General features: G+C 36.2%; 1 protein-coding gene across 1 annotated transcript; it reads right to left on the reverse strand.

Moving 5' to 3' along the window:
- Window positions 1-361: 361 nt before the first annotated feature.
- On the reverse strand, window positions 362-8,062 carry FGB (fibrinogen beta chain). Its single transcript, XM_043567039.1, has 9 exons — window positions 7,930-8,062; window positions 7,698-7,718; window positions 5,158-5,349; window positions 4,494-4,677; window positions 3,309-3,536; window positions 2,664-2,777; window positions 2,182-2,307; window positions 1,392-1,677; window positions 362-765 (listed from the first exon to the last, which is right to left on the reverse strand). The coding sequence occupies exons 1-9, from the start codon at window positions 7,999-8,001 to the stop codon at window positions 534-536; spliced, it is 1,455 nt and encodes a 484-aa protein (XP_043422974.1). The 5' UTR covers window positions 8,002-8,062; the 3' UTR covers window positions 362-533.
- Between the last annotated feature and the right edge of the window lie 7,066 nt (window positions 8,063-15,128).

Genomic DNA, 15,128 nt, shown 5'->3' on the forward strand with positions numbered 1-15,128 from the left:
AGTGCCAGTTTGCTAGCTGCTCAAAGTTGTGATTGCTTCTCTTTTCTTCCAGGTTCAAAGCCTAACTCATTGATCATGTGGATTACAAAGTAAGAATAATTTATTTGCAACAATGACTAGTTTAACTAATAAGTCTTTTTGAAAGTTTTTTTTTGTGACGGATCTTATATAAACAAATAGTATTAAAGTGGGCTTTTGAACATAACTTTTTAGTTTGCCTAATACCTTTTCTACAACAAGGATAGAAAATTCCTCTTCCTAATTTGAAACTTTCCGCAACTGAAATTGAAATTATGAACAGTGTTCACAATTACTGTTTTAGTTACTCCTCGGTGAGAAATACAAAGGAAGAATACAAAAATAACTCGTGTGCTATTTTTAATATCATTTAGCCTAAATACTTTTTCCCAAAAAGTCACACTCACGACCTTTTGATAGTTTTAGAGGGATATAATGTGTGAAAGCATATTCCAATGACATAATATACAAAAATGTTATTACATATAGAAGAATAAAAATCTATGTTTTGGGGGTTATTGCCGTGGGAAGAAGGGTCTGATCTTCATAGACATCTTCTTCATTGAATACCAGGACCCCTTCCAGTTCATCCATACAACTCCATCATCTGTGCCGTGTTTCGCCATGTCCCAGCTGTAATGTCCACCCCAGTAGTATCTGCCATTTGGATTGGCTGCGTGGCATCTATTGTACCACCATCCGCCACCATCCTCTTTAGAACACTGCTTTTTGGGATCTGCAGTTATCCTGAAAGAAAATGTTTGGGGTTATTAGAACTGCAGGGCCGTCAAGTAAATTCTTTGCAAAGTGCCCTCAGAAGAGTGCTGCGTACAGGGATCCTGCGTACAGAACCACAAGTTATACGCTGGTTCTGTAAGTAAAGTCACACTAGTACGCAAAATGTCTTCCCTGCCCTACAGCAAGAAAGGGAGAGAATTGGGCCTATGTGACAAGTCCATCTGTATTTGTTTCTTTAAACTGACATGACAGCTTTCAGCCGCCTCAGTGTTAGAGAACCCTGGAAAACAAAATGGAGGTTTCAATATACACTTGAGAATATATAGATATAGAAATTTATCGAAACGCTCACTACGTAAAGGGAATGTGCTCTCATTCCAGTTCCATATTTTATAGTTGTATAACTTTCAGTCAATTACTTAATCTCTCTGCACTTCATCTGTAAAGTGAGAATAATAATAGCAACCTGATAGTGGGAATGTCTTAGAGTGATATATAAAGAGCTTCGTACGGTGGCTAACACACGGTAAGGGCCCAAGAAATGATAGCTATTAATAACATGAGCTATCATTAATGATTCTAATAACAACATCCATAGTGGCTTTTAAAGCAGGAGGGAAAAACACAATACATACCAGCCATCATTGTCCCTGTCGTACGTGCTGAAGTACATGCTGTTGTGAATGGTCATGGTCTGGTTCTCTCCCACCAGTTGAGAAGCTCCTTCTATGAGGGCATTGCCAGCTGTTCCCTTATATTTGTTCACTGAGAGCTGGTATTTGTTGGCCTCATTCTGTACGGTGAACCCTCCATAGAGTGCCTTCACCTTATCTCCTTTCCAGTCCTCCATTTCAATCAAAAGTTCTGTGGGACCCATGTTGGTAAGCTGGCTAATTTTATCATTTCCAAGCCAATACTCACCTAAAGGAAAAATAAAGTAAAGCCTCAATAGAAATAAAACGTTTGGAAATGAAAAACTGCCTTTCGGGGTGCCTGGGTGACTCAGTTGGTTAAGCGTCTGACTCTTGAATTAGGCTCAGGTTGTGAGATTGAGCCCCGGGTCAGGCAGGCTCTGGGCTCACAGTGGGGAGCCTGCTTGGAATTCTCTCTGCCTCTCTCTCTGCCCCTCCCTGACATGTGTGTGTGCGAGTGTGTGTGTATGGGTGCTTGTGCAGTCACACACACTCTCTCTCTTTGAAAATAAATAAACATTAAAAAAAAATAAAATAAAACCTTTTTCTTCCCTTATCTTTAACTTTCACATTCTTTTTGTAAACTCTTCTTAACCTCCTAAAACTCCTAAAAACTCCCAAAGACTCCCAAACTCCCAAAACTCCTAAAGACTCCCAAAGCCATGTTTTTTTTTGTAATGAAAAAAAAATTTTTTTACCCAAGGATGATTTTATTTTGTACTCCCAGTTTTACCTGGTACACCACAGTACTTTTTCCCATCTGCATTAGTTGCAATATTTCCAAATCCTTGTTTATATGGATCCCATTTCCTGCCAAAGTCAACACTACCATCTTGACGATTCTGAATTACTGTCCATCCTTTGGTTGAAAGAAACAAAAATAGCATCTATTAACCGACAACAATCTCACTTTGAGGAGAATGTCTAAATTCCTCATCTATTTAATTTATTTTATGCCCAGCTATGTTTAGTGCTTCAAAATGTGTACAATAGGGAAATAAATATGAATGGAAAACTTAAAGTCTTTGGAGACTGCAAGTGCTTTATCTCACTCCAAATTGTGAATCATAGATATTTTATAACCTTTAAAATATCAGGATGAATTCCGAATCAAATGGATCATTGTTAGTTATGTCAAGCTAGGTTTTATTTCTTGGCATTCTATGACATCAAAATCATTACAGCATGATAGGTCAACCATCATCAAATACTTACCTCCATTCTCTGTGGTCATGTCACAGTATACTCTGTATGGTGTGATAGAACTGTGAGGCTGAATGAGATACATTTCAGACGTTTCACCTCCGTTCCTGATGATTTCCTCACATTCTGCAAACATAAGATAACATACTATATTCAGGGAACTACAACATTATTTCTTGGTCTTTAGTCATCAATTGTGTAAGATAACTGATTACATAAGTTACTGAGGAATGCTTTATTTCAGACATCTGAGAAGAAGTTGTAGAAATTGAATCATCCTTGAAACATCAGTTTTGAGTTCTAGGGAATGAGAAAAGCCCTTCTCCACCTTCTTTGTCCTAGGATATTCAGAGCCTTCCAGAACACATTGGTAAGGAGAAACACCCACATCCACCTACATTCTTCCATCTATCCAAGCAAGCACGTGCATTAGTCAAGTGGAGCTACCACCATCATTGCACTACAACCTGTTCATCAAAAATTGGCGAATACATTAGGCTATGTCTGAACACAGCATGGTAGGGATATCCTCATGATGTGCTCTAACGTCATTAGGATTTGTTGGGGGAAAGCCACTAAGCTTTTTAAAGTTACCTCATATTTGTAGAGTGTTTGTTCTTCTGGAACTTTCTAGAAATATGCTTATTAGTTAGTTACCTTTGCCAGACACCACAGGAATATTGCAACTGACTGTGCATGGGGTGCGGCAGTATTCCATCTGAGCTGAGACATCCGATTCTAATTTTTGTATTTTGCTTCTCAAGTTTTCTAGGATTGAACGGAGCACACGAAGGTTGATTGGGATATTGCTGTTCACAGTCTCATCTATATACAGTCGGTGCTTTTCCAGCTCTGAGGAGTACTCATTTATTGCATTTTCATTTTCTGGAAAAATGAAATTATGTAGGAATGATGAGCATTTTCTTCTGATAAAAAAGCTAGGTGTATTCATCCATACAGTTGTAATTTCAATTTTCTGAGAATAAACGAATAGCTGCAGAGAAATCATGATATGCAGTTGTACTTAGGGGAAATTATTTGGCCCATGACATACAGATTAACATAAAGTCTAGTTGCTGTATTAGTAATTTACCTTAGGTATAAGCTAAAGATTCTGCCTAATAATGAATCCAATAGGTTCTTTATTTCTCTGGTGAGGAAAAAAGGAGAAAGCAGTATTTAGACCTTCCATCTCAGAAGTTCAACATCCTATGGATTGGATACCCTTGATTTACTTATCCATCTCACAAAAGTACACTAGAGCCTTGAAATTTACAAGAGGAATGTCATGATACCTTTGAAAAATGCCCAAATTTAGATAAGCTACTCATTGAAATGCCTACGCCAGTCTTACTCACTAGCTTATTCCTACCACCCAGCCAAGAGCACTCAAGATTCAGATCTCAAGCACTCAAGAGCATTCAGATCTCAAGATTCAAAGAGCTGGTAGCATTACCTGCAACACAGTTGAGTATGCCATAGATTACCCTTTTGTATTCAAAACCTGAAGTATTAAATCTATAAGTGCTAAATTTTGCTCTGAATATTGCCTTCTGATTCACAGGTTTCTTCTAGAATAAAAATAAGGACTCACAGAGATTTTTTTTTTTTCTACACAAAATGATTCTAGCTGAGAATAAGTGCTGAATCATGCTTATATGACAAGTGGGAGGTAAAGGGGCCTAAGTGAGAACCGGAGGGTATTCAGGCTCATACTGAAAGCAGTAGACTGCTACTTAAGCTCATCTAGAAAGGTTCATCTTCTCAGAATCATGCATTCCCATGCAGTCAGACAAGTTCCAATTTTAGAGCAGAATCAAACATAAAACACAGGATACCTACCTTTTATTTGTTTCTGCCTGTTTTTCCACATGTCTTTTAGCAGTGTTATATACTGAAAGGTGCTAGAAGAGGACTGGGACACAGATTCCACATTATTATTTAACTCCTCTATACTTTTTCTGATTGGTCTTTCCTGTTTTACCAAAGTATCTTGCAACTGACATCCTGTAGGACACAACACTCCCTGCAAACAAAGAAAATGGCAGGCATTAGAGGATTCGGATTACAGGTATTTGTGAAAATACCACACAGTGAAAACGCAATAATATCACGAGCCAGTATAAAACCTTGCAATTTCATTTTCTGTTATGTAAGTCCAGAAATTATAGAGTCATCATCATAGTCCTCTGAGGATTAAAATTAGTACTAACCACAGAAAAAATAAGTAGGGCTGTGAAAATGTTACCACTTGAACAAATGAGGTGGGCAAAACACAAAGCTAAAAACAACATCCATGTACCTCATTCACAATCTCAGGCTCAAACTAAAGAAGACTAGAAAGGAGCCCTTATCCCAAAGCCCAGTAAGTTTTGTAGTTATTTCCAAAATAAAGAAACAAAATAATGATAATAATGGGAGTCAAGGCAACATTAGGAAACCATAATGAACATAGGCTTTCTCTGCATGGGAGACCCATTCCGACAAGAAACACTGATGCACTCACCAGGTCTGGGTCAGCATGAAGACAGCCCCCAGCATCAGGGGCTTTTCTTTCTACTTTCTTTTGGCTGGCCACTGTTTTGGCTGGTCGAGCCCGATAGCCACCTCCACTAACGGGTGGTGGGACAGGTCTCAGGCTGGGAGCCTCTTCCCTCTTCTTGTCGAGGGGCCGATGACCACGGGCATCCACAACACCCTTGGGGAACCAGGCAGAAATAAATGTAAAGTGTTATCAAAGATTTGAGATGTAACGATTCCAATACTCTCATTTCATAAATTAGGTTATCACATAATTAATGGTTTCTTTAAGGCCCATCAACTGGTTAGTCGTTGGTCTCTTCAGTAACAATAGAAAAACTGCGTGAAAAGTATACCTGAGGGAGTTTTTAAAAAGAGGTCTTAAAATAAAGCTGCATCAGATTATGAAGAGCGATGACATCAGATTCCTGAAACCTATACACTGGAATACATAAAATAGTAAGAAATCTACACTGTCAGGAGGAATTTTCTCAAGCTATTTGGATTACTAAATTCCTGTAATTATTGTTAATTATTTTCCCACTTTCAATTTTTATGAATTAGACGATCAATTTACCTAAATCTTATATAACAATATTTAAGAGGTAATACAGATTTTTTAAAAAAGTGAAATTTATTTTGGATTTATTTGTAATCAGACAATCTTTGAGGCTAACGTGTTTGAAGAGGACTAAGGTCTTCTGGAGCCAGACTGCTGGGGTTCAAATCTTGACCCTACCACTCACTAGCTATCCAATCTTGGGCAAGTTCTTTTTTCTGTGCTCTAGTTTCCTTATCTGTAACATAGGGATAATAAGAGTATCTGCTGTCTAAGATGATTGTAAAGATTAAATGACATTGCATCTCACACCCTCCAAAGAGTTCCTGACACATAGTAAGTACTCATTATTTCTACTGCAAACACACAGCAGATACTATAGTTTAAATGGCTTTTCCTATACTAATTCCAATCCTAACCTTATCTTATATCAACAAAATTATTTCTTATACCATTCTCATGAAATTCCTACATGATTTGCTTATCAAACACCATAATTTTCTCATATTTAACATAATTCTCAAGGCATGAGACTAAAATTATTTGCTAACTTAAAGAATATTACCTTAAAACATAATGAGGTGGAAAATATGCAATGCAATATAAAAGTGTTTGCTTGGATTAACTAAATTGTCATGTGGTCTTTGTCAGCAATTATACTTTGGGGGGCTTAATTACAAATTAACAAATGACTATATTTGATGAAAAGACTAAGCTCTCCAGCTATTCAGTGAGCCTAGAAGTCATGCAATGACTCTATTTTGAATTTTGCTGTCATTTATTCATTAAGTTACAATAGCACTTAACATTTAGTGAGAGTGTGCTAGGCTTTAAACCCAGGCAAGTTGGCTCCGAATTCCCCTGCATAATCATCATAGGTATCTGAGTATGTGTAATTGCAATACAAATAATAACATGTGAGGATTTGGGGAAAATATACGTATTTCATGAGGTCCCAGAGCTGGTCTGTTCTACCAGGAATATTATGAAATGTGATTCACCTGTTTATTACAAATCAAATTACAACAGAAGAAAAATATTTTCTTTCTATTTCAGGGTGCCATTGGAGAGAGAGCATTGACCATCTAGCTTTACTAGAGAAAAGGAATTAAAAATATTTAAAGAAATTATATGGATATCGGGGTTCATGAAGATCACTCAGTGAAATAACTGAAACTAGAAAATCCACTTTGGAGCTTAAACTAGTAAACTATCTGTAAGGATTAGCTGATGAGTAGAAATGTAAAAGTGCTTAGCTAGGTATTACAAAAGTTTACTCTTATACATTCTTTCCATGCTTCCTGGCTAATGCAATTAACCAGACAAGTATCTCTTTATCTGTATACTTTGATAATTAAAACAACTGAGGTTCCCCTCAAATTCAACAAATGTTGCAAACAAATCCCTTCCTTGAAGTTTACTCTTATTTTTAGTGTGACATACTATGTTGTGCGCAAGAAATTTGATCATAATTCATTTGAGAATACAATTAAAATTCTTTAAGTAGTTATCTCCCTAAATGCATTTCTGTATATCTGTTATCTTCAAACCAAGAGAAAGAAAACAACAGAGATAGTAGTTAAAGAAAAACTGTTCTACGAATGAATAAATTATACTGAGCTACGTGTTTCATAAATATTCTTAATAACAATAAATACTACTTATGACTTAGATTTGCACACTTGAAAAAAACAATCATTTCATTTTCTATCACTGTATTTGGTCTATTCTGCGTTTAGATTCATTTATAATTTTCATTCAGAAGTTGCCAGTAATTTCAGGAGCTATATATTACTTTCCTTCACCAAAGAGTAAGCTACCACAGCTTTTTTCTTTTAAAATACTGCTTTTTCATTTTTTTATAGTCTTCAAAATTCTTAGATTTGTCCTCATAATTGTAATAATTTGTTGCTGGAACTAAATGAAAATCACAGTACTCAGGATAACAAGGAGAAAAACAATCTTACCACAGCTCTGTCTTCTTCTCCCTGGGAAATATAGATAAACAAGAAAACAAGAAATCATTATTTTGTTTTTATATAAGAAATACTATGTAACATTCTTTAAATAAAATGGGTCCCACTTCAATTTCATAACTAAAATCAATGTTAATTTCATTAAGATAAATATTCACATACGATTATGTTGTTATATTTTATATTAATAACATTAGTAATACAATAATTTTTAAATAGTCACCTCATCATAGTCACCAATAGCTTGTGACTTAATAATAAAAGCACACAGTAGTAGCAGTATTAGATTCTTCATGGTTTTAAACTTTTAGAAGCTCCAAGAAATTGTCCCTTACTTATGGACTTAACTGGGAGATCTTCAATCCTATATATAGCTGAAGCCTTTGTTAGGTAGGACTTTAGAAATGGTTACCCCTCTTAGTTAATATTTAATTTGTTGGTTCACCTGTTGGCTGAACCATTTTATCACTTAAGCAACATCTTCCCAGCAAGACTTATTTACTTGTCATAAAACTATTCTCTGTAGGCTGAATTTAGAAACACCAGGGTATTTCAATTCATTTAATTGGACAATACGAGGGAAAATTAGGGCATTCCTGAAAGAGATGTGTATCACCTTTCCTGTAAATTAATGTGCATGCTGCAGAGGCTCACAAAGAATGTGTGAAGAAATAAGTATTTTTAATCCAACCAAAAAATTTGGGCCTACCCGCAAGGAATCCACTAAAACTGTGACTTCTCTAAAAGTATACAAATGTTTATGCTTTGAAGCAATCACGTAATTGAGTTTTAAAAGAGGCCAATAAATTAAGAATAATAGTATATCACCATGTGTTTATCCTTTCTTTGAGACATTAATCAGATTAGGAATATTAGAACTCATGCCTTATGCTCTGATAAACAAATATCAAAAAGAAAATACCATCTTCTCTTTTTGCTCTCCCCTCTTTCCACATTTTTTCCTTTATTAATATAAATTAAAATGTTCACAAAATTCAAAACACTGTTAAAATAATTAACAAAGATTCCTAAACCAAAGCATTATTATTGTGATTGGATACATAATTAACACTTTATTTTTTATATTACATTATATATATTTAATAGTATATTATATTGTTTATATAAACAATGTTATTTTACCATTAGTGAAGGCTTCATACATCTATTTCAAATAGCGGCCCAAATAATAAATGTGGTCCATTTGCTTTCATTATTTTCTGTAAGCCACCAAATCCATGTCTCTTATCTTTCTATTTATTTGTTGCAATCAGGATTAGCAATTCTTACAAGAATCAGTGGGGAACTCAAAGTCAAGAACACAAATCCCAGCAAATGTGTTGCTTTTTGGCATTTTCTGTGTGTGTGTGTGGTGGGGGAGGGGGTATGGAAAGTGAGACATTCTCAAGATATCTGAAAAATAATTTTATTTGAAAGATAGCAGGTTATCCAGGTTTGGATCAGGAGAGTATATTTTTGGTGAAGTATAGTTGACATAAAATATTATATTAGTTTCAGGTGTACGACATAGTGATTCTACAATTCTGTACCTTAGGAAATACCACGGTAATCACCTGTCACCATAGGCATTATTACAATATTACTGACTCTATTCCCTATGCTGTACTTTTCATCCTCATGACTTATTTAGTTTATAATGCAAGTTTAGGGAATCCTGGGTGGCTCAGTTGGTTAAGTGTCCAACTTCGGCTCAGGTCATGATCTCATGATTCATGAGTTCAAGCCCTGTGTTGGGGTCTGTGCTGACAGCTCAGAGACTGGAGCTTGCCTCAGATTCTGTGTCTCCCTCTCTGTCTGCCCCTCCCCCACTCATTCTGTCTGTCTCTCTCTGAAAAATAAATAAACATTAAAAAAATTATAATGCAAGTTTGTACCTCTTAATTCCTTACCTATAAACCATGCTTGGAAGCAGATTCTTGATAATGGCTCGAGACTCACTAAATTATTTTATTCTCTTGGTTACATTCCCATAGGTTACATTCCCAAATTTCTTTTAACTCAAATTTATGAAGCTCGGTATTGAGTTTAAATTAAGTAAACTACTTCACTGGATTTTTTCAAATTTGTGTCCCATTTACTAGTACTGAGTAAGTACTGTATTTTAAGACTAGCTTAGTTTTAATTTTTCTTAGAAGAATACACATCTAACCATAAAAGCAAATATATGCATGTATTCATTAAAATAATATGCAAGAACATTTGTCTTCAAAATGTAACTGAGATAGGGGCGCCTGGGTGGCGCAGTCGGTTAAGCGTCCGACTTCAGCCAGGTCACGATCTCGCGGTCCGGGAGTTCGAGCCCCGCGTCGGGCTCTGGGCTGATGGCTCAGAGCCTGGAGCCTGTTTCCGATTCTGTGTCTCCCTCTCTCTCTGCCCCTCCCCCGTTCATGCTCTGTCTCTCTCTGTCCCAAAAATAAATAAACGTTGAAAAAAAAAAAAAATTTAAAAACAAAATGTAACTGAGAAAACTCTCATTTTAATAATCTGGACAGGGTCTTATGTTCATGATGTCAGATCCTTGCTGATTTGAAACGACTATCTGATAGGAAGACTAAAACAATTTTTTTCCTTTTGACGTAACATTATCATATTATTACTTCATTTTCAAGCACCGAAACTAGTGACAGAACCATTATTTTTCAGAAGCTTATTAATTTTTAAGTTTCTTCTGGCATATAATAGAATCGTGTACAACATTAAAATGAAAATTCCTTTAAATTCCCACTTGTTTTTCCCCTGGTATTCTTGCCCTCAGCAACAGGAGGTGGAGGATGAAAACTACTAGAACATATGTTCTATAATAGTAGAGACTTAACATTCATTCCACAAATAGATCTTGGGAGCTTCCTATGCGACAGGCAGTATGCTAGAGACACATTTGTGAGCAAGATAAACAAATTCAATAAAAATTTGTAGAATGAATGACTGAACTAGCATTCACTGAAACATGCCTCAGAAGCCAAGTCCTGATAATCATTTATCTTACGTAATTCTTGAAGCCACTAAGTTCTATAGATGATGAAACTGAGGTTCAGAGAGATTAAGTTAACACCCAAGGCATACAGGTAGTAAATACCATACCAGGACTTGACCCAAGTTCGTCTGATGCTATAGACCATGCTCTGGCCCATTATACTACATGGCCCAACGAACTATAAACATTATAAAGAATTTACCAGTAGCTTTTTTGGTTGGTTTGTTCTTGTTTTGGCCGGCTCATTGTCTCGGGACTATAAGGTCTCAGACTAGCACACTCACACTTAGTCTTTATTTTCACCCTCAAGTATGGGTGTGGATGTGGATATTCATGTTGGTATGAGAGGTATGACAAATGCAGTGATAATAACTATGAGAGTTTTTAAAATTCTAGTTCTTGTTAGATATTTTTCCTATTGAGTTATGTACAGTTACTCTAACACTCTAAAGTGCCTGATATTACAAAGTAAATTACCATATTTTCAAAGAGAAGAAATAGTTTTGCAGACATTCTGCTTATAAAAATACTTAAAGTTTTAAGAGTGTTGATGCCATTGGTGGAAGAGGAAGGGAGTACAATTTGTTCAGTTATATTTTCAGGTCAATAGTACTGTGTTCTTCCTATTAGCTGATACCATTACATAAGTCAAGGAGAGTAAATCAGTGACAGAGAATACAGATAATCTGTCCTGCCCAGCAAGCAGCTCTCTGGCATGAAGGGCTGACTTGTGGACACTGATTGTCAAAATACTTGTCGTTGATACCTTTCCAATTCATGTCAGGCCCCATCTACAGAACACAGGCAATTTGTGTTTATCAAATATTTATAGAGCACCTACTGTGCAGCAAGTAGTTTTCTGGGGGGCAAGGATATTTTGGTGGATGAGATAGACAAATGCCCTCTAATCATGAAGCTTTATGTCTACAGTCGAAGACAGAAAATGAGAACTACTTGTAATAACATGTACTGAACCTAAGTCAGGGTAAGATGAGGTTTGGGGAATTGTAACTTAGGGACCTAACCTCCTTCAGAGGGAAAAGGGATTCGAAAGGAAAAGTCTTCTTGGTTTGAAACCTGTTGTTTGAATGACTGTATGGTTTATATCGCACAGCTCGCACATGGTAGGTACTTTATAAATAACTGTGGAACAAATTTATGAATGTATGAATGAACAAATGATTAAATGAATGAAAGGAGATACTGATTACCTTTGTCTAAATAGGCATGGCATTTGAGAAACTATACCAAATCGCTGTTAGTCTCTGTATTTTTCTTTTCTTATCCTGAACTACAGTTTGAGAACCACTATTCAAGAAGAAATTAATAAACAAGAGCTGGAGGTTAACTTAGACCAGAGCTTTGATGGGCAAGCTTGAGACCAGTATGCCAATGACAGTTGTAATTGGTCAGCCATTTGCAATGGGAAAGCACATTGCAGGGAAGAAGCGTAGGGGCTAGCTCTGTGTCTTATGGAGAGTCTTTCTATTGACTTGGAAGAAGTCAGTTTGCTTTTCTGATGGAAGCTGATAAAGAGCATGGCAAGAGGCGAAAACAGAACATTTTCTTCTTTAACACAGTGCCAATAAGAAAAGCTAGAGAAAAGACGGAGATGCTCTTCTGCTCCTGTCACATTTAGACTCAAAACCACAAGGCTGTAACGGACACCTGTTAGACTGATGCTCCCTTCTCCTGGAATGACCCTTAAAACATAGGGCTCCAGTGGTCCTTATAGTATAGTGATGCTCTGATCCCCCAGCCACAGATGGTTGAGCTGGTGGTGGACTCCTTCCCTGAGCTAGCCCTATCAGCTTCTCTCCTCCAATGTAATATTTTCAGAGGAAATAAGCAAAGAATCAGGTTGACTGACCTGGTGTCACATTCATAGCAGCATTCTGGAAAGAGAAGGCCTGCCAACGTTGGCAGCAGACGTGACCAAAACCTCTAAACTTGCTCATTTGATTATTCTGTCAAATGTGTGAGACACCTGATGTCCTTCTAACAGTACCCACTCCCCTGTTACCTTTTGGTAAGTTAGGCTGAGATGGCTCCTGGAGTTTGCTGAGCTAATCCCAAGTTAAGGGAAACTTAAGAGCAAATTTTTAGAAATCAGACTGTTTTTTAAGCATAAATTTCACATTAGAAGGAAAAGCTGTGTTTTCAAACAATGCAATAAATCACTAAAGGTTTTTATACTTTAAGTGTATAGTACCAGCAATAAAATCTGTAGAAAATAAAAGTTTTTATTTTATTTCAGAGTATTTTAGGAACATTCATTTAAAAATATTTCACTATTTAATAACTATTTCTTGAATTAAAAATATTTTCAATAAAATGTGCTCAGGATTAGATTAATGGCATAACAGACATTTATGATTTTGACTTTTCCAATCCAAGAATAACTGTGCATTTTCATCGGTTCAAGTCTTTTTGGAGGGATGTGTCCCTTAAATATTTTCCTAGGTCTTAAACATTTTGCATTTATTGCTGTCATATATAAGATCATTTCTCCCATTATATTTTTTAACTGCATATATGAAAGATGCTGATTTTTTCCATTAAGATTTTTTTTTAAGTAATTTCCACACCCAACGTGGGACTCAAACTTACCCTGAGATCATGAGTCACATGCTCTACCGACTGAGCCAGCCAGGCGCCCTGGAAGCTATTGAGTTTTAAATATTGTTTTGTACTCAGCTCTCTTACTGAATTCTCTTATTTTTCTAATAGTTTTTCCAATTGAGGGAGAGAAGAAGAGCAGGGGAGGGGTAGTGAGAGAGAGGGAGACAGAGAATCCCAAGCAGTCTCCATACTGTCACTGCAGAACCTGACACAGTGCTGGAACTCACAAACCATGAAATCATGACCTGAATTGAAACCAAGAACTGGGTGCTTAACTGACCGAGCCACCCAGGCGGCCCTCAAAGAGCATCTTGTAATTTAATGTCAGAAATAACTTTTATATAACCTGGATAAAATGTGGCATTAACTTACCTAAATATATTGGAGAATAATTCATTTTCATAAAATTTACAATGAACAGAAATACAGACTGTCCTGACACAAGCAATTCTCTGCCTTACACACAAAAGAGGGCTAAGATTAAATTAATTGTTGTTGTAATAGTAGAATTTTTTCAGTAGTGAGCACGTAATACAGACTCAATACCTGCAACTCACATCAAAATTAAGGTCTCAGTGCCTTCCATCCCCACATGTAAGTGTCTAAATCTTAACACCTCACTTATTCAATCTTTCAACAAATTTTGAAGGCCTACCAATTGCAAGTTATCCAGATACTGGGTGTGTGATGTGGATATCACACTATACTCACCCCATACGTCTATTGGGGAACACAGATAATTAAACAAATATTACCATCAAACATGGTAGTATATGAACTCAGCTAAGAAAACTGGAAATGTCACATTGCTGTTTTTTCTGTGTCAGCATAAACACTGACACATTTTTGCAAAATAGAAACACACAAAAAAGTAAATTATGAGTCATTATCATGTTTAATTTGACACTTGTTTTTGTGACATGGGCTGGGACTTCACAAAGTAGAAGGAGAAATTGTGATAAGTAACACTTCCCTTCTCTCTCTCTCTCTCTCTCTCTCTCTCTGTCACATGCACACATACCTCACTAAGATATTTCTAACTGACAGTGCAGCTTCATTATGTCCCAGGCCTTTCCAGGCATTAACTGGAAGAATAGCTCCCTGTCTCCTGTGGTCCCAGAAGCTTTCCTCTTAACTCTGTTACCAGAAATCACTTGCTAACACTACCTTGGCATTTGGGCTCATTCTTAGCATTGCAATAAACAAAGATCAAACTCCTGAAGAAATGTCCAAGTATTCTTTTTAATTGGTTCTGATGTTAGAAATTCAAAAACACATGATAATTTCCACCATTCCTGCCTTTTGAATTAGTGAAGAATTACACATCTGAAATTCATGGGGCAAAGGACATTTTGAGTCAAACAAGGCTAAAGAATATTGCATGGAAAGAAAGTAGTGTCTGAAAGAGAGATTACATATTTAACCTTCTAAACTGAGAGAAGCAAGAAGAAATACTATCCATCTTTTTAGGAGTATAAAAACCAGAAAACACTTCCAGTGAAAAATATGATGAAAATGACACTGGAATCCATATTTGTGTGACCTCCTATCACTTACTCAAGGGCAAAGGACACAGTATTTGAAAGAGAATAAAGGTATCTTGTATATTGGTGAGTTTAAGAAAAAAAAAAAAAGATCAGTTAGTAAAGAGAGGCCTTCCTTAAAATCTGTACTATTGGTTTTACAAAGACTTCATATTTACATTAATAAATCACTCACAATAATTTAGGTGGTAAATCCTTCTATCCTTATAAAGATAAGGGAAAATTCTTATTAGGGAAAAATGCTATCATTATGAAGAGCAG

The sequence above is a fragment of the Prionailurus bengalensis genome, chromosome B1 (genome assembly GCF_016509475.1).
Source record: "Prionailurus bengalensis isolate Pbe53 chromosome B1, Fcat_Pben_1.1_paternal_pri, whole genome shotgun sequence".
NCBI classification, from domain to species: domain Eukaryota; kingdom Metazoa; phylum Chordata; class Mammalia; order Carnivora; family Felidae; genus Prionailurus; species Prionailurus bengalensis.

Excerpts from the sequence above, each read along its gene's own strand:
- FGB (XM_043567039.1), bottom strand. The coding sequence starts at position 8,001 with ATGAAGAATCTAATACTGCTACTACTGTGTGCTTTTATTATTAAGTCA. Across the intron at positions 4,678-5,157 it reads TTCATGCTGACCCAGACCTG|GGAGTGTTGTGTCCTACAGG; the intron begins GTGAGTGCATCA and ends CTTTGTTTGCAG. Across the intron at positions 2,778-3,308 it reads TCCTGTGGTGTCTGGCAAAG|AATGTGAGGAAATCATCAGG; the intron begins GTAACTAACTAA and ends TTATGTTTGCAG.